The sequence below is a fragment of the Anabrus simplex genome, chromosome 2 (assembly GCF_040414725.1).
Source record: "Anabrus simplex isolate iqAnaSimp1 chromosome 2, ASM4041472v1, whole genome shotgun sequence".
In the NCBI taxonomy this organism is placed as follows: domain Eukaryota; kingdom Metazoa; phylum Arthropoda; class Insecta; order Orthoptera; family Tettigoniidae; genus Anabrus; species Anabrus simplex.
Window position 1 is genome coordinate 357,191,282 of NC_090266.1, and position 19,686 is coordinate 357,210,967.

Below are 19,686 nucleotides of genomic sequence, written 5' to 3' on the forward strand. Positions count from 1 at the left end.
TCAAAGTTCTATAGAGCATAATACATGGAATATAATATACGGAATATTCTCCCTTGTTCTCGACCTATTACTATTCTGGAAATTACCTTGTGTTTCATAATTACGGATTACAATTTTTATAGGTAAGAATAAATTACATAATATTAGTTTACAGGTATTTACATTAATGTCTGTGTACAACACGTTTCATAACCTCACACACAATACGATCATTCGACTACGTAAATAATAAAAACACTAATACTTTTATGACATAACCTCACACACAATACAATCATTCAACTACGCAAAGAGTAACAACACTAATACTAAATGGATGTACACTTCATAGCTATACATATAAGTAATAATAATAATAATAATAATAATAATAATAATAATAATAATAATAATAATAATAATAATAATATCCTTAAATCGGTTGCAAATTTCGAACCTGTGAATGAGAGATTGTCTATACTCACAATTAAATGCGCGAACAAAACCTACGCCCTAGTTAATGCACATGCTCCTACAAACGATATGAACAAGTCTGATCCAGACGAAGTTGATAATTTTTGGGACCTACTGGATGAAAAATTAAACAATATCCCCAAACACCATGTCAAGCTTCTTTTGGGTGACTTCAATGCCCAGCTAGGTCGTGAACAAAAGTACAAGAAAGTTATAGGAAATTACCCTGCTCACAAAAGAATCAATCCCAACGGCAAAAGACTGGTGTCCATTTGCGAAAATCACAACCTGCAGGTCATGTCGACCCAATTTTACCATCTACCCAGAAAGCAAATGACTTGGCGTTCTCCCGTCCAAGCTCTCGGAGAGTTCCAAATTGATCATGTTGCAATCTCCAGGAGAAACAGCCCTGAGATTATGAATGTCAAGGTAAAGAAAGGCATCAATGTGGCCTCAGATCATTATATGTCTCTTATCAAATTCAAACCAGTTCCCGCAAACACAAGGAAGACAGCCAAACAGATCACACGCTTCAACAATGATAAATTTCGGCAAAGGGTCGAGGAGTTCTAGGAGAAGGCTAGACCAAATGACTGTGATTTTAACAACGCCAAAAGTCTCCCTGTTGAGGCCGCCAAAGACGTTGCAGAAATCAAGAGAAGCAAAAAGCATGCCTGGTGGAATGGTACCTGCGAATCAGTCCTCCAAGAAAGACTCAATGCATGGAAACAGTACTACTCTACGAAATCAGAAAATGATTGGGAAACCTATAAAACCCAACGTGCCCAAGCAGCTAGGGTGTTCAGAACTGAGAAACGTAAATACGAAAAATCTCTCATTGAAAAGATAGAACAGAACTTTAGGAAGAATGAAAGCAGAGAGTACTATAGAGCCTTCAAACGCAAACTCACTGGCTATAAACCACCATCTCTATGCTTTGAGCGAAAGGACGGCACACTGGCGACGTCAAATGAAAATTGCAGCATTCTGGCAGATTACTTCAAGAATTTACTTAATTGCTCTAAACCGCAAAGCGCCATTGAGACCAAGGAACCCTTACTCAGGTACCAAGATTCCAGACCACCCGACAGAGATGAAATCAAGCGCCACATTGCCCGTCTCAAAAATAACAAAGCGCCGGGGGAAGACTCAGTAGTAGCAGAACTATGGAAATATGCCCCAGAGGAATCACTTGATACCTTGCAAAAGCAAATAGAAGAAATTTGGAACAAGGAGACCCTACCCGAAGATTGGAAAATAGCTTTGATCCATCCATTACACAAAAAAGGCAGCATGAAGAACTTCAACAACTACATAGGAATATCTTTGCTACCCATGACTTACAAAATTCTATCACTTGCCATCCTGGAGCGTTTAGAAGCACAAGTCGAACATCAAATAGGTGAATACCAAGGAGGGTTCAGAAAAGGTCGCTCAACAGCTGAACACATCCAAAATCTCAAAACGATCATCAGATATTGTACACTAAGGTCCAAGCAGTATGTGTCTGTCTTTGTGGACTTTAAGAAAGCGTACAACTCCATTGACCGGGAAGTCCTGCTAAACATTTTAAATGAATTTAGAGTTGATTTGAAACTGCTGGCATTAATTAGAGCCACCCTGACCGATACAAAATCCAAGGTGAAGTTCCACAGATGTCTCTCGCATTCCTTTGACATTAAAACAGGAGTCCGACAAAGTGATGGGCTATCCACGATACTCTTCAACTGTGTTCTTGAAGAGATCATCAGAACCTGGCTGGTGAGATTACAGGAAACCAACTACAGTCCATTGAGAATAGGAACCAAATCCAAGGGGATCGCAACAGACTGCTTAGCATGTGCCGATGATATTGCTGTTCTCTCAAACGACATAGAAACCACTAGAGCTCAAGTTGAAATTTTAAAGGAAATTGCCGAACAAACTGGTTTGAAGATATCGTTTGAGAAAACAGAAGTAATGACTAATATCAGAGAGGCTCCACCAAAACTCCATACAAAATTCGGGGACATCACCCGAGTAGACAAATTCAAATACCTGGGTGAGATCATCATGAAAAATGGACTGGACAAAGAAGCACTTCAGGAGCGAGTACGCAAACTGGAAATAGCCTACCAAACATCCCGCACAATCTACAACAAAAAATGCCTTTCCCAAAACACCAAGATATGTCACTATGAAACAGTTCTGAAGCCAGTAGTTCTATATGCAGCCGAAACCCTGTCTCTAAATGCCAACAAAGGACTCCTTGAAGAACTGGAGAAAAGAGAACGCAAAATTGTGAGAGGAATCTTGGGATCAAAGTACAGAAATGGAATCCATCAAAAGAGATCCAACAAGGAAGTCTACAGCAAAATAGAGAAAATTACCGATGCAATCAGAAAAAGGCGGGCACGATTTTACGGTCATCTGAAGAGAATGGACGAAAGAAAGTTAACTAAAGAAATCTTTCACTTTTTTGATTCAAACCCCAAAACCACAATTCCCTGGTTTAGAAATACCAAAGAAGACCTGAAAATGCTACATATCTCAGCTGAAGACGCCCTTAACAGAGGTCTCTTCCGCAAGAAAATATTGACGAACGGGCTAAACCGAGACGAGCAACCGAAGAGAAGACACGGTGCCTCTTGGGCAGAGGAGCGTAAGCAGGCCCACTCACAAAGAATGAGGGAAATTTGGGCTCTAAAGAAGGCCAAGTTCAGTGTCAGATGCAACAAGACTTAACGTGGTCCTTGATGGCCCCAGCGAATTTTATATAATAATAATAATAATAATAATAATAATAATAATTGCGTAAAGGCAGAGTTCGCTTCTACGGTCATATAGACGGATGATCGACTCTCAATGGTTTAAATGTATTTTCAGTATATTTGACTCAAAACCAAAAACGGCAATGCCATGGTACATTAATGTCAAGAAAGATCTTAAAGAACTGGCTGGGCCTACAAGCAGAAGATGCACAAGACCGAAATCTTTTCAGAGCAGCCATCAAGACTTTTGGAACTTTCCGGGACAAAAAACAGGCAACTGGTGCTTAATGGACAGAAGAACGTCGTGCTAAACACAGTGAGCCAATGAAGACGATGTGGATCAAGCGAAAAATGAACAAATGCCAGATTGTAAAGTGAGGCTTATCGTTGTCCCTAGTTGGCCGATTAGCGAAGTTGAATGAATGAATAATAATAATAATAATAATAATAATAATAATAATAATAATAATAATAATAATAATAATAATAATAATAATAATAATAATAATAATAATCATCATCAATAATCATCATCGTTGTCATTCGAGCTCGATACTTGTATTAGTTACCCATGGGTGAGAGAACATTGTTTCCAAGTTATACCTATTATTGCACTTGTGTCAGCCGTTTCCTATCCCTTCATCATCACCATATCTGCATTGGTGCGATGTAAAGCAACTCGTAAAAAAGTACTTTCAGTACTATACAAGTATGTCATGTGCTTGGATTTGTTATCTAGGTTATCCAGTCCATCATTTTTAAATTTATTTTTTGCTAGTTGCTTAATGTCGCACCGACACAGATAGGTCTTATGGCGACGATGGGAGAGGAAAGGCCTAGGAATGGGAAGGAACTGGCCGTGGCGTTATTTAAGGTACAGCCTCAGCATTTTCCTGGTGTGAAAATGGGAAACCACGGAAAACCACCTTCAGGGCTGCCGACAGTGGGGTTCGAACCCACTATCTCCCGGATGCAAGCTCATAGCTGCGCGCTCCCAACCGCGCAGCCAACTCGCCCGGTAGTCCATCATTTAGCAACTTGATTTGACACTTGCTTGTTCCTTGTCAGTACTTACACAATCTATCAGTTAATACCACGGTCACCCTGGATAATTTGTGCCTTTTGATCCCTTCTATCTCCTCTCCTCTTTTGGTGTTTTATTTTGGTTGAACTTGTGATACAGTTAATCACACCTTTCAGACACATTTATACATTGAAGGGAATAATACTGCAGGATTGCTTGCAAGATCCATGTACTTATACAATCAAGTAGAAAAGGTAAGTCTTACCACAAAGAGCACCCTTTTAGGTCAACATTTGAAAAAAAAAAAAAAAATGAGGGAGGGAAAAAAAAGACCGGTGGGATCCCGTTAGTACATTCCTCAGTAACACATTTTCCTGTTAATCATGTCGAATTATAAAAGTCCCAGTCCCAAAGCACTAAATTTTATGCAAAATATTGCTTTAGCACATTTTTGCACTCCCACTTACTACGATCAAATTTTTATGTTGTTCATTCAATATTTTTGCCAGTCCTTGCACATTTGTCAGTCCAATTGGACATGCAGCCACTGACATGTGCACATGTTAGTGATGCGATGTGTGTTAGGGTGAGAGAGAATGCTTATTTACCCTTACAAACAGCTGACGCCATGCATTTTATGTTGTAAACATTTGAACATGCGTTGGAGCATTGACAGACTCGTTTCATGACGTCACACATGTTCGGTTTTCTTCGCTGATATTCGGAAACAAATTGAGGGAACAGCCACGATCTGGCTTCCTCATTGCTTTTTATTGTGCAGTATTAGGGCGATTGGCATTCAGTTGCTGTTTAAAGCATCATCTTATTGAATTCTGTTGTGGTAGTCTTCACTTCTAATATCATACTGTACCGTACCCTGTCTTAAATTCCGCCTAGCTCAGGGTTAAAGTGCGTGGAACGTCCGGATGTGGGCAATTAAAATTTCTATTATTAATTTATACTAAAAGTATATGGACAGGAAATACGTACATATAAACTAGTGAATGAGAACGCAGGAATTCAGGTATGATAGATTTATTAAGTTAAAAACATGAATTAGAATCATACTAATCAAATAATAAAAACAAACAAATAATCGACCGTAAATTGGTCAGAAGAAGTGATACACACATTTACCTGAATTGATATTTAACATTCATTTACACATTAGAAACACGTGTAACGACCCGAAAATATAATCTCAAGTTATATGGAATGCGAATGTTACATTGTTTCATTTGATTGACTGGTTCGTTAAGTCCCTAAGTTCCTTGCCCGTAGGCTCGATCTAAAACTGTCCATGAGATGCGAAAATAATATTCGATACACTAGTAGTTGGCCTAATTTACATATGTATATTCCGATCACTCAGACACAAATATATTTTAAAAAACACTTGTCAGGACTGCATCTAAATTACCCATCCAAAATAACACAGACTCTAATCATATGGGTCTGCACCCATAAACAACGGACAAGGGCAGAACCTCGTTTCCCTAAAATTAGCCAGCGGGCTATGATATCCCAGTTATTCAACAAAGTAAAAAACAATAAATGCACTGGACAACAATAAACAACACAAGGTAAATATACATAAATCACACCTGCAAAATAAAACACACACAAATATGCACTGAAGTTGATAGAGGTGCCGGGATTTGATCCCAAAATGCACAGGCTCCGAAAATTGCATGTCTCAACAAGACACAGCACTATCGTATCTCTCAGCACGGCAAGGGACATCAGCTGGTAGGCAGCAAACATTAAAATAACTGGGGCTTGCGACCGGCAGTTCATGGAAATAACGGTATCTGTTGTAAACACTCTCACTAATAGTAAAGCTCAGTGCATCGCGTACGGCTGACTTGGGGATTCTCTACCTGGGAGGTAATAACTGGTCGGGGCCTCGCCGACTTCCTTGTTTCTGCACAAAGGCACACAATTCTCTCTGACAAAAATAACACACAGCCCATTCTTTCATGCGCATAATCACGGGCTGGCTTATCAGTACACATATAAATCACAGCTCTCAGTAAAACACCATGGCTTCATAGCCTTTCTCATATCATTTCAGCCCCATCAACATCTCACGGCAATTCTAGCCTCACACATAAAATATCCTTGGTTCGATAACCATTACATTCATGAACTTGCTTGCCACCAAAGTTGAACACCCTGTTCTGTACTCAGCGGTGAATATAACTCTATGATATATATATGTTGATTCCCATAGGGAACCTGAAATATTTGTCCTGAATGAGTAAATTTATAATACCAACATATAATTTATATTTCAACCTTAGTGTTAGACTACCATTGACTATAGCCTCCGCGCAAATTTTAGTATGAGTTCACCTGAATTACCTAAAACACTGTTCATTTCCTTTTTTCCTCCCTTTCTAAGATTCTTTATTACTGTCCAGAAAGGTTTACCGGCTGCTTGACCTAGCCTTTCCAGGTAATTACCAAAATCTTCCCACTACTTCTTATTGGATTCATCAACTATTTGTTTCGCTCTGTTTCTTTCATCTACATACAATTCCCTGTCTGCATTGGCCCTTGTTTGGAGCCATTTCTGATAAGCGTTCTTTTTACGTTTACAAGCTGCTCTCACTTCATCATTCCTCCAAGATGCTCGCTTTTTCCAATCCTTACACACAGTTGTTCCTAGGCATTCCCTTGCTGTTTCTACTACAGCATCCCTGTATGCCACCCATTCTCTTTCTATATCCTGAATCTGCTTACTGTCCACTGTTCGAAACTTCTCACTGATCATATCCATGTATTTCTGTCAAATTTCCTCGTCCTGGAGATTTTCTACTGTCATTCATTTGAAGACAGATTTCACTTTCTCTACTCTAGTCCTAGATATACTTAGTTCACTACAGAGCAGACCGGGCGAGTTGGCCGTGCGCATAGAGGCGCGCGGCTGTGAGCTTGCATCCGGGAGATAGTAGGTTCGAATCCCACTATCGGCAGCCCTGAAAATGGTTTTCCGTGGTTTTCCATTTTCACACCAGGCAAATGCTGTGGCTGTACCTTAATTAAGGACACGGCCGCTTCCTTCCAACTCCTAGGCCTTTCCTATCTCATCGTTGCCATAAGACCTATCTGTGTCGGTGCAACGTAAAGCCCCTAGCAAAAAAAACCAAAAAAAAAAAGAAAAATATAACTACAGAGCAGATAGTGGACTGTATCATCGAAAAATCCCAGGAAAACCCATACATTCCTAACAGACTTTCTGAATTCGAAGTTGGTTAAGATATAGTCTATGATGGATCTGGTACGCCTAGCCTGCCATGTGTAGTGGTGAAGAGCCTTATTGCATAAGACCAACAACAAGCACAGCTAGACACTAAAGGGACATTCATCCGTAACGTTGCAGTAAACAGCACTCTAACAACTAAGTAACAAATATTCGTGTCCCTTTTAACTACGCTTCAATAATAAACAGACCAATAAAAATTGGCCGACTCAAATCGGTAGGGGATTGGTGAAGACTACAAGTATAACACACACAACAGACTACAAAACTCCAATGATTCATCTTTTAATAATGGTGTAATTCTCTTCTAACGAGAATATACAGTATTGCAAGATTAATCTTCTAATTCATTAATCTTCATTATGAACATTTGTACTTTGATAAATAACTTAACACTAGCAGTGTTAGAAAAAAAACAGAGTTTTTAGCCAAATCTTACAGTTAAATTGGCACATTACTATGACTTGGACATCAACCTCCTGTGATTAACGTCTAGTCTATTATAGACCCATTTTAATTGTTACTCTTTCCTGTTTACTTTTTAAATAGTAATTATATTTTATTGTGTAACAACATTTTAATGAACAAATAATTGTAAAATAAGGTTTAATATAATGACTCAACAAAATGGCCGAAGATGCTCGACACAACGAGCAAAACATCTCCCATTCAATGTTTGTGTTGTAGTAAATGTCCTTTTAGAGACAATAAACATTGTTAGGTGGACAGAATAAAAAGAACTAGTTGCAAATCAAGAATTGTGGTGACGTTTAGTAAATTCACAGAGGCTTGCAGACTGAACGCTGAAAGGCATAACAGTCTATAATGATAATGTATGTATGTATGTAACTATTATGAATAGCTTTATTCTTGAAGAATGTATTCAGAACTGCTAAACCCATACTAGCACAGAAGTCCAGCAAACGCTTCCCATTCCCATTAGCTTCCATTCTTCCCCACATATACCAATCACCCTTTTGTATCCTTCACTTCCCTTCGCAACTCTCGTATTGAAATCACCTATTAGCACTATGCTATCCTTCCTTTTTTTTGCTAATGGCTTTAAGTCGCACCGACACAAATAGGTCTTATCACAACGACGGGATAGGAAAGGCCTAGGAGTTGGAAGGAAACGGCCATGGCCTTGATTAAGGTACAGCCCCAGCATTTGCCTGGTATGAAAATGGGAAACCACGGAAAACGATCTTCAGGGCTGCCGACAGTGGGATTCGAACCCATTTTCTCCTGGATGCAAGCGCACAGCCACGCGCCTCTAACCGCATGGCATACTCGCCCAGTTATCGTTCCTTTTGACCCTAACTACGATGTCACTCAGTGCTTCATAAAACTTGTCAACTTAATCCTCATCTGCACCCCCACATGAGACAGTTCTTGTCCTAATTCCTCCAACTGCTAAATCTACCCACATCATTCGCACATTTATGTGCCTAACAGAAACTATATTGCGTACAATGGTATTCCTGATGAACAGCCCAACGCCGCACTCTGCCCTTCCCTTTTTAACACCCGTCAAGTACACTTTATGGTCTCCTATCTCTTCCTCAGTATCTCCCCTTACTCGAATAGCATTTACTCCTAGCACATCTAGATGCATCCTGTTTGCTGACTCAGAAATTTTAAAAAAAAATGAAACCATGAAAGCAATCAACCATGCACATGTATTTTGAGCCGGTAAGCCAGTGAAAATATTCATCATCAAAGTATGAAGGCTTCACGGCCAGTTATTATATGTAAATATTCATGTTTGACTGTGACGTAAGACGCATTACACTATTAGAATTAAAGTTCTTATACTGTAATTCATTTTTACGTTATTTATTTACCCTGTAAGTTACTGACAAACCTATGTTTATGTTGCGACTGTAGTAGTGCATGTAACTAATTTTTAAGGTCGGCAGTTTTACCTGCACATCTATGACACGCTTTTTTAAAATTATTTTAACATTATGTATATACAGTATAGCATTTTTGGTAGTACGTTTTCCCAGTTTTGAAGTCCAATTTTATCAGACCCTTCGAAAACCTACTAACGAATTTCCACTGTAACTTACTTTAACTTGCAAATTAAAATATTTAATATTTTATTTCAGTTAAAGAGTAGAATGTTCTTTAACCCCCATTTCTAGAAGAAGGTAGGTATTTTCTTCAGACTTAGTCTCAAATTCAGGTGTACATGATTTCTTTACTGATAATAGGTCCTACAACTACAAATTATGAAATTTGCTGATGTCTAGTAGTGCTGTAGGGACATTTTTAGGTATTTCATCTTTCATGCATCTTTAAATGATGTACAGGGCAAGCTTGGTTTGAATACCTAACTAATTGTGATACTGTTAAGTTTGTGAATATTTGGAGGGTGGACTATTAACACTGTGAAAAATATCAATGTTTTTACTGGAGTCAGTCTGCTGTTATTAACAGTCGTGTTTTATCATTAAATTAAAATAATATCTCTTGGGCTGAAGTAGCAAGATATCTTTGTTAGATTTCATAATTTACTAAATTCAAATTTCAAGACAGTTATTGTTTGGAAAGTTAATCTTGAAATATGATTTTCATTTGTTTACTAGCTGGAGGAAAGGCATCACGTTGCAGTGCTCTAGATGTTCGAACACCGTCTGCATCTAGCCTGAAGGGTCGCAGTCGACATCAGTCCCTTCGATGCTCTGGTTCTGATTCTACATCCATGTCAGCAGATTCTCCTGCTTCCAGACATTCACAGTTGGCTGGACATAGTGTGGTAAAAAATAATTCTCCGTACACATTTTTCTTTAGATCCTGATGCCATTAGGGTACAATTAACACCATTGCCAATTTTTTCCGCAGCTTTCTTACTAGATACGTGGAACACATTAATGCTTTAAAGCATAATAAATATTCCGCAATGAGCAATCACAAGAAGGAGACCGGCCATCGATTTACTACAATAGACAGAGACCTCAAAATAATCAGAAGGATTGAAAAAGGGAAGTTAATGACTCAGTTTGAGAATATTTGTATCCATTTAGATCACTATTTTAATAAAGAAAATCCTGAACGATGCGATCGAAATAAAGAGCAATTGCCAACATTACTACAAACTTCCAAATTAGAAAAGAGTAAGTTCTTTAAGATATGTAATTCTAAAACTCCCACCACAAAAAGACACAACTCCCACTTCGACAATGCATAGAGACTCCCCTCCACACGCTACGCCAATATCCAACGCCCCGCCTACTGTTCCTTCCCGTACGTCTCCTACTCGCCCTCCTCCACAGCTTCTTCATACGTATAACACAAGAAGTAGAAACACGGCAGCAAGCAGTCACCGTGCCGCAACAAGCACAGCAAGGCACCATAGCAGTAGTCAAAGGCGTAAGTGATGCACATCAACACAATCACCAGACAGCATAACAACATACAACACTCTCACGTAATTTATTTTGTTACAGACTCATCAACACATAGGTCGTTATAAAGGATAATACATCAACATCCAAGATTCTCAGAATTGAAGTCCGCTTTTGACCAAGCTCGTATTAAAAAACAAACAGCTTCCAAGCTATATGTCAACTTGTCAATTCAAGACTAGTTTGAGGAAACGACCAACAAGTTGTACCTGTCCATTCACAATCAATAAATTATTGCAGCAAGCATTAAATTAATACATTATGTTGAACATTCTCAACTAATTTGATACTTTGTACGTACATTTAGAAGTTTTAAGCGTCAGATACTATTGAGTTTTAATAGGTTTCAAGACTCAAATTTTAAGTAGTACCGGTACAATACAAACAGCTTACTAACAATTGAGTTAAAAGAAACGAAGAAATTTGTGAGAATTTTAGCCAAATCTTATTGTTGTTGGGATATTACCATGTTCTGGACATCAGTGTTAATAGAACCAATGTCTATTCCAATTTTAGCACTGTTATTTTAATTGTTAATCCTTTCATTGTGCATATAAATTGTCACTCTGTTAATGTATTTTATTATTTAGTATCATGATCTTAATTAAGTACAAATTAAATATAGATTAAATTAATAATGATATGACTTAACCTTGAAACAAGTTATAAAGGCTGATGATGCTCAGTAGACTAGCGAAACATGTCCCTGTTCATGTAGTATTGTAGTAGAAAGAATTTCTAGCGACAAGAAACAGTTATGTATTGAATAGGTGGAAAACAACAATTTAAAAAAAATGTATGCAATTTATATCAAGTTTCAATACGGGTCTAAACATGAGAACAGTTACATGCAATGTTGTAGCAGTGTCGTTGATATGAGCATATTTTTTGCTCTTGCACTAACAAATCATTCCCAAACAATTTTGTTTATTTCCTCAATTCCAGTTAATCTGAGCTTTCATTTCACTGCCATTTCCCCGTAACCACTCTTCATTTTTTTCCACCTTTTTCATAAGAATGTTGCAGACTTGCGTTTGCTACAATCTGCTTAACAGACAATTTGTCTTTCTCATGAACTTGTAAAATCTTAATTTTTGTGTTCGAATCTAAAACCATGCATTTCTTTCCTTCCATCACTTTATAAAAATTTCTCTGAAACTGCAGCACAAAGTTAAGCATTTGCTAACTGTAAGCACTCTAAATATGTGACTTTTCTAGGAAAGTTGCTCTGCTTTGTTAAGCAGGTAGTGTCTTCACCCTCCCAAATTCCAGCGTTCCGTTAGTCAACAACTCGTTAAAAATACACTCACATAGTGACGAAATTAGATAAGGGAAGAAGGTGGCCCCTATCTTTCCTTCCTCAAGTTTTGGTCTTTCTGCAGTCCTACAGTAAAAGATGTCCAAACCACATGTATTTCCCTATCATGGTCTTCGGTTAGAGTTGCCGCCTTACAACCAGAGAGTCCGAGTTCATTTCCTGGCTGAATGGTATGTCAGGCATCTTAGATCCATTCCAAATACACATGTACTGAAAAGGATTAGGAAGGAAATTTACATATTTTTCTGTTAGAGTCACAAAAATTCCATCCGTTTCCATGTCAGACAGGTTCCACTAAATACAGGTAAACCTACATGAATGTTAAAGCATAATCTACGGGTCCATGAAATTTCTTTGACATGGACAGTTTTACGGTTCATAAAGGTTCTGCCAAAGGCAGGTTTTACTGTAGGTCATAAAAGTTGTGAAAAATATAATTTCCTATCTTTTATGTCCTGTGCATGTTTTCCTTATGAATAGCAATAATAATAATAATAATAATAATAATAATAATAATAATAATAATAATAATAATGGAGATAGATATTTATAATTACTAAATTTTTTACAGACTTCTAAATATTTCCAGAAATTTTACTTCTACTGTATCTGAACAATGTACATAACAATTATAGAAGATTTTTAAAACAATTATATCTAGTACAGTTTTATCGTATGAGCTATAATAATAATAATAATAATAATAATAATAATAATAATAATAATAATAATAATAATAATAATAATAATAATAACAAATGGAGATAATCATGAATTTAGATTTTTAGTGGAAAAAGCATCTGTGCTAAACATGGCTATCCTACTGTGTCTTAAGCCCATAAAACTGATCAGCAATAATACTACTCAGACTATGGTTAATTGAGATGTTCTCTCTCGCTCTTCTGCTGCCACTCATGTCTGCTAGATGGCATTACCGCTGCAAAACTTGATATATAAATTTGGGCATAGCCGGAGTGTGCACTAGGTTATGTATTATTTGATCAGTATACAGTAGTGTACCAAAACAGATTTCTCTATTAATATTACTGTAGTTGCAAAGGAAAATTGTATGTAGTACATAATAAACATTGTGCCAAATGTAATTTTCCATCTTTTTTGTTCCATGCCGTTTCACTGTATGAGGAGAAACAATGGAGATATTCATGATTATGACACTCAAACTTCCAAATATCTGTACGTAATGACAATTATAGAAAATTATTTTTTAATCTTTCATGTCTTATATAATTTTACCGAATGAGCCATCATAATGGAGATAATCATGAATTTAGGTTTTATTACCTAGTTCACATGGCAAGTATCACTGACATGCGAATATCATTCAGTCATCATGGTAATGAACCTGTTGGGGTTGGTGGTGGTGGTGAAAACTGCATGGTTATTAGCCCCTGTTGATCAGGAAGATAATGAAGATGACTACCGTAATGAGTAAAAGATTGTGAAGGTACTATCACTTGAATAATGAGAGTAACTGAAATCATAAAAGAGGAGGATGGGAGTTTGGGGATCGAAGGCTTTATTATGTGATGGCTTACAATGTCCTGAATCCCTAAAACTTATCAGCTATAATATTACATTGACTAACCATTGTTGTTAGTCGAGTTGTACTCTGTGTCTTCTTCTGCCAGAAAGATAATAATGATGGCTATCACCACTAGATGGCATTACTGCTGCCATTATCCAAAAACTAACCTGCCAACATCGGGTACGACTGCTAGCATTATTATACTGTGTATTGACCCTAACTACCACATCACTCAATGCCCGAATAATGTTAATAGCTAACATGTTCAGACATATCCTCTTTGCTTGCTTGAGCAGTTCTACTTTCTTTCTTTTTTTTCTCTCTTCTATAGCATTGTTGCATATTTGACGACATAGTTCAGTTTTACAGCACAGTATAACTACTAGTACTGGTGAACTGTGAGGTGCCTGTTATTATATTGGTTTATTTTTATTAAGATGGTCTATGAATGCATTCAGCAGTTATGGCAATGTTACTGTTAGTTGCTTGGATTCTTGGCCTAGTGGAAAGGTAAACAACTGGTGACGAACGCTGTGCTGTACTCATGCTGTGGTGAGAGTGTGGTACTGCCCAAATGGAAAACATTGCCTGAGTGTTCACAAGGAACACACAGTTCGTCTGACCACACTCCAGTATGATATCTTCCGAACTGTGCATAGTGTCACTGAGGCAAGCATGTAAATTGCCCCTCTCTCCCTGTGGGAGATGGTATGACCCCTCGAACATGACCACAGAACCCAGCAACTGATAGTACTTAATTAGAATTTTCTTTCAGAAAAAGTAATAAGATGAAATTATTCATTTCTTTCCAGAACTCTCATCAGTGTGCACAGGTGATGAATAAACCTTTACTGCCAGTGCCACCACCCCTTCCATCACAACAAATAACTTCTCCAGGGACGACATTTTTACCTTCAGAACAGCAGTATGTTGCAGCCATTCCAGTCCAGCCTGTGCTAACTTCTGGATTTCCTGGAACAACGAAGGTTGTAACAACCCTTGCTACACCTGAGGTAAATTCATATTTAGTTCATAATTGGATTCTTTGTATATCACTAGTGATTTTATAAGTTATTGTAAAGTAACACTTAGTTATCCTGTTAATCTTCTTCATACATCTTTAATCTAACAAGATGTTTTGTAAAGAACATATAAAAGTCAAATCAACTTATTCAGTACAATTTATATAAACAAGGGCCATCCAAACAGCACTCCCCAAGCGCTAGTGCTCTGGCCGCGCTCTAAGCCAGTGCTCCGAGCGCTTTGGAAGAAAGTAGTTTCGGTGGTGGTGGGAGGAGCTTGGTTGGCTCAGCGAGCAGCCAATCCATCCGATCCGAACTCGTTTGCTACCATTCTATAAACCAGTATAATAACAGGCACCTCACAGTTCACCAGTACTAGTAGTTATACTGTGCCATAAAACTGAACTATGTTGTCAAATATGCAACAACGCTATAGAAGAATTTGTAAGGTGGGACCTCCGACCTATGTAGTCCTATGTCCCTTACCTAGGGGTGGTAATTTGCATGTTGCAACTTAATTGTATTCGGCATTTTGTTTCAATATTCCAGCATTTCGTGAGATATTGAGATATGGTGGTGGCGATTTTGAAATGTGGTGTTTGGCGATAGGTTGACCAAATTCGGTGGACTATGGTATGTTGACCTAATTGGGAGACTTGGGATTAAGAGGTATTAGCATGTTGGGATTTGCCAGCTATATGACACACAGGAGGCACCTGCCATCTGTCATGCAGGCAGTTAGGTCTACAGGAGGAGACTGTGGGTGCATTTTTGCAGTTTCAGCATACAGTATTTTTCTGGGTTGCTGGGCATGTCAAATATTTAGTGAGCCACCGAGATTTAATGTGTTTTAAAAAACACAATTTGTAACAGCACTACAGTGCCAACCACTGGGATGATTACGGTGATTTGACATGCGCCAGTCGTCAATCGAAGTAGGAAGAACTGAAAGCAAATTTCAAGTAGGACTATTCTGCAAGTATTATTGATTTAATTTTAAAATGCTTGTTTACAAACGGGAATGAAGAAATGATTGAATTATCTGAAGAACACACGACACCTCGTAACCTGCAGGCCTTTGGGCTGAGCAGCAGTCGCTTGGTAGGCCAAGGCCCTTCAAGGGCTGTGGTGCCGTGGGGTTTGGTTTGGTTATCTGAAGAACACTAAAACTGCGATTTTTGTCTGACAAGAGATTGAGGAGAGTGAGGTTCGTGGACCGATTATACAAGCCGCATTCTAATGTCACGAAGTTTAGAAGAATTTTACAGCAGATTTCCGCAAGAAGAATACCCCCTTTTGTATAAACATGCGTGTAAAGTTCTGCCAATGTTCGGCTCAACGTACATTTGTGAGCGTTTCTTTTCGGTTCTTAGGCTTACCAAAAGTAAACATCATGCAACGATGAGCGATAGAAACTTGCGCAATTGTTTACGAATAGTTGTGTCCGGCAATATGGTACCCAATTGGGAGAAGATCGTTTGCTCCAAAACTAAAAGTTCATAAAAACGACTGAGCAGAAGTCACTCAAGGTCTGTATTATCTGTTCATATTGGTAAACTTTTGTTGAAATTTCCTTTCAGATATGTTCAAATTTCAGTTTTGAATAAATCACTTAATTATTTATTTAACACTTGATTTCGTTTTCTGCATATTCCATACATGGGAGGACTTCTCGATTTGTAGACGCGGTAAATATGTTATGGCAAAACAGCCCTATCAATGTGATGTCAACACACCCACAAAAGCCATCGACCGCACGACTGTACGTTCGTATCTGGTCAGCGCGGTCCGAACATCGTCCGTCTGTCTCAGGTCTCCTCGCTGCCACAGTGCAGTGGTGGTAGGGGAAGGAACGCTAGTCTGACTGCCCAGTGCTCCCCGAGCGCAGGCGCGCTCTTGGAGTGCAATGACTGGATGGCCCTGCTATAAACAATTATTATTAGTACATGTTTTGGACCCTCTTGGGCCTTCTTCAGCTAGTAATTATAGATACAGTAGTGTTTTTTTCTTTTTTTTTTCCCTGTCTACAAGTCCAAACACACATACTTCAAAACCTTAAAATGTTGTGTTGTATTTTTCATTAAAAATAAATTCCAGAATAATGAGACAGTGAATTTTAAACACCCTTTTTCAAAATGACATCGAAATTGAATCATCCATGAAAGCATCAAACTTACAACTTCATCATTCACACATTGAGCACCAAGCAAAAATGTTGAAATTTTGCTTTGTGGGTCAAAACTTTATTTTTACTCTCTGGTGTTTCAGTAGCAATATTGCACTATGTATTTAACGCAAAAGTAAAATTTAACGTCAAATACGAGAATAAATTAAAGTGGACACCGGTGTCTGCTCTGGCCAGTTGGGAAATTTGTCACCTGGGGCCAAGGCGGTCATGCATACGGACACTAGCATGCACCCAATAATGTGCTGAATGTGTATGGGGGTACTAGAAGTGTTGGATAATGGAGCGAAGCAGGAGACTTGTAGAACTTGTATTGCGAGAACTGAGAGGTATGTATTTATAATTCAGTTTGTACGTACTGTGTCTGAATCTTTCAAAGATATATTTTAGTATGTACCGTTGTTATCATTTCCCGGTTTACAGATCAGAAGCAGGAGTCAAGTAGTAGTGACTGTGGTGATTCTGATGCAGATCCACATTACCTACAGTCATCTTCCTCAGAGGATACTTGGAAAATATCGGTAGTGCATAGCAGTGAGGAGCAAGAAAACAGAAATGAACTTTACGCAACTGAATTATTTCAAACCAATGATATTTCCAATGGTCACCAAGATGAAGTATTGAACAGACTGTCAGCATCTATTGAAATAAATTTTCAGAATAGTGCGTCTGATATAGTAGGCACTAGCAGTTTGTCAGAACGTAAAACTGTTCCCATCAGGCAAATTCCTGTAAGTAATCATGCATAACTTTCTTTCACGGGTACATGTGGTGTAAATGACACATATTCTGTTGCAACGAATAATTGCACTCTATTTGAATGTTATTCTGCCTTTTGTAGCAATAATATACTTGATGAAATTGTGCAGCAAACTAATTCATATACTACACAATAACTGATGAATGAAACAGATGTTTCATATAAATCCAGGTTTCACGCATGGACACCGACAGACACATCAGAAATAAAGAAACTCCTATGCCTCATAGGTTACTTGGGCATAGTGCGGATGAATTCACTGTGGGACTATTGGAGCAGGAATCACTTACACAAGAATGAAATAGCGCCAAATATTATGAGCAGAAATTGCTTTGAAATGCTATGAAGTACGTGGCCTTTTTCAAATAATGAAGAGTGAATGGAAGGAGAAAGTACAGCCCCTTGTTTCCAGGATAGTTTTTAAATTTCAAGAAATATATACTTGTGGATAAGTATTTTGTGTTGATGAGACATTGTTCACATACCGAGGAAGTCTTCTAATGAGACAGTACATACCTCAAAAGGCACACAGATATGGTGTAAAAATGTTTAAATTGTATTGTGGTCATGGATATACCTGGAACTTAAAGATATATGCAGGCGAGGAGAAAGATTCTTGTCAATCAGTTCCCACATCCATTAAAGAATGTCCACCTAATCAAATTTTGTATTGTCAAGTTCTGTGTAAAAGCGGATAAATGCATACGTAACCAGTTTTCAGCCAGTGGACACCCATGTTCGGCGTGATCTAGCTGGAAATCCAAAAATAGTCACCGTTGTTCCCTGTGATGCTCAATGTGTTCAAATTACTTGAACACCACAGAACAGAAAGTAACTAAAATATAGTCTGTAAGTAGTTAGACATCCATAAATCTAATAGCAGTGCTAGAATGTTCATTTTTGAGTTACACAAGTTAAAAATTATCTAGTTTATTTTAAATATTAACCCTATCTGAAGACAGCTGAAGAAGGCCCTAAGGAGTGCAAAACATGTACTATACTTGGGGACAAAACATGACGACCTCGCCTCACACCACTACTCCCCAGCGGCAACCCGGTGTCTATTAGAGGCTTATAGGATTTACTACGTCTACTGTAGCCGAAGTTGCCAAATTATCTATTGCACTCAACATGAAGAAAGGGTAAAGACTGAAGAGAATGTGTAAAAAAGTGGTTTGGCAACCTCTTCCCATCCAACAAAGATCACTTAGAACTCGTTAACTCAGCAGGGTGCAGGGTGTGATTGACTGCTGGCTCCCAGACTTCTTCCAGGAACTGGTGTCATGTTTCGTCCCCAAGTATAATAATAATTGTTCATATAAATTGTATTGAATAGGTGGATTTGAGTTTTATAATTTATTCATAAGAAATTATGTCAGATTACAGTTGTAAATCAGTACGGGAGGCATCATGAAGTTTACCACATGCATAGAACAACTTCACAAGGACATTCTATAATCCCGTTTGTTCTGAAAAAAATATTCTATGAACTGGAGTGTTCAGTTCAGTATGTTGTCCTGGGAATGAAAATGGATAAAGGAGTAGTTTGACATTAAAAAACAGATGCTTGGAAATTGACCAGATGTGTCAAAAGGTATTCTTATAATAAATTTCACTGTTCATCCACTTTTAATGCTGGGACTGTACCTTAACTAAGGCCATAGTCAGTACCTTCCCAATCCTAGCCCTTTCCCATCGTTCCATAGCTGAAAACCTCTGATGTGTTAGTGCAGTGTTAAACCACCATCATCCACTTTTTTTTGTCTGTAATATTTACCTGCTAAACATCAGACGTGGTACTCATTTTAAAATTTTGTTCTCATTGAAATTGTGTCCACTTTTGGAATGCATGTATGCCAATACTTTCTTCACTCCTTTTAATGTAAAGGTATTCAGTTTTGATGCATACTAGTGTGCAACTATTGCATCTCATATACTATTCGTAGGGAATAC

General features: G+C 38.0%; 1 protein-coding gene across 1 annotated transcript in view; it reads left to right on the plus strand.

Moving 5' to 3' along the window:
• Window positions 1-19,686, plus strand: part of Clk (circadian locomoter output cycles kaput protein Clock) — a 938,225-nt gene that overhangs the window by 629,080 nt on the left and 289,459 nt on the right. Inside the window, exons 14-15 of the mRNA XM_068225986.1 lie at window positions 10,084-10,253; window positions 14,579-14,779. Coding sequence (XP_068082087.1) covers window positions 10,084-10,253; window positions 14,579-14,779 — 371 coding nt within the window. The remainder of the gene's footprint in view (window positions 1-10,083; window positions 10,254-14,578; window positions 14,780-19,686) is intronic.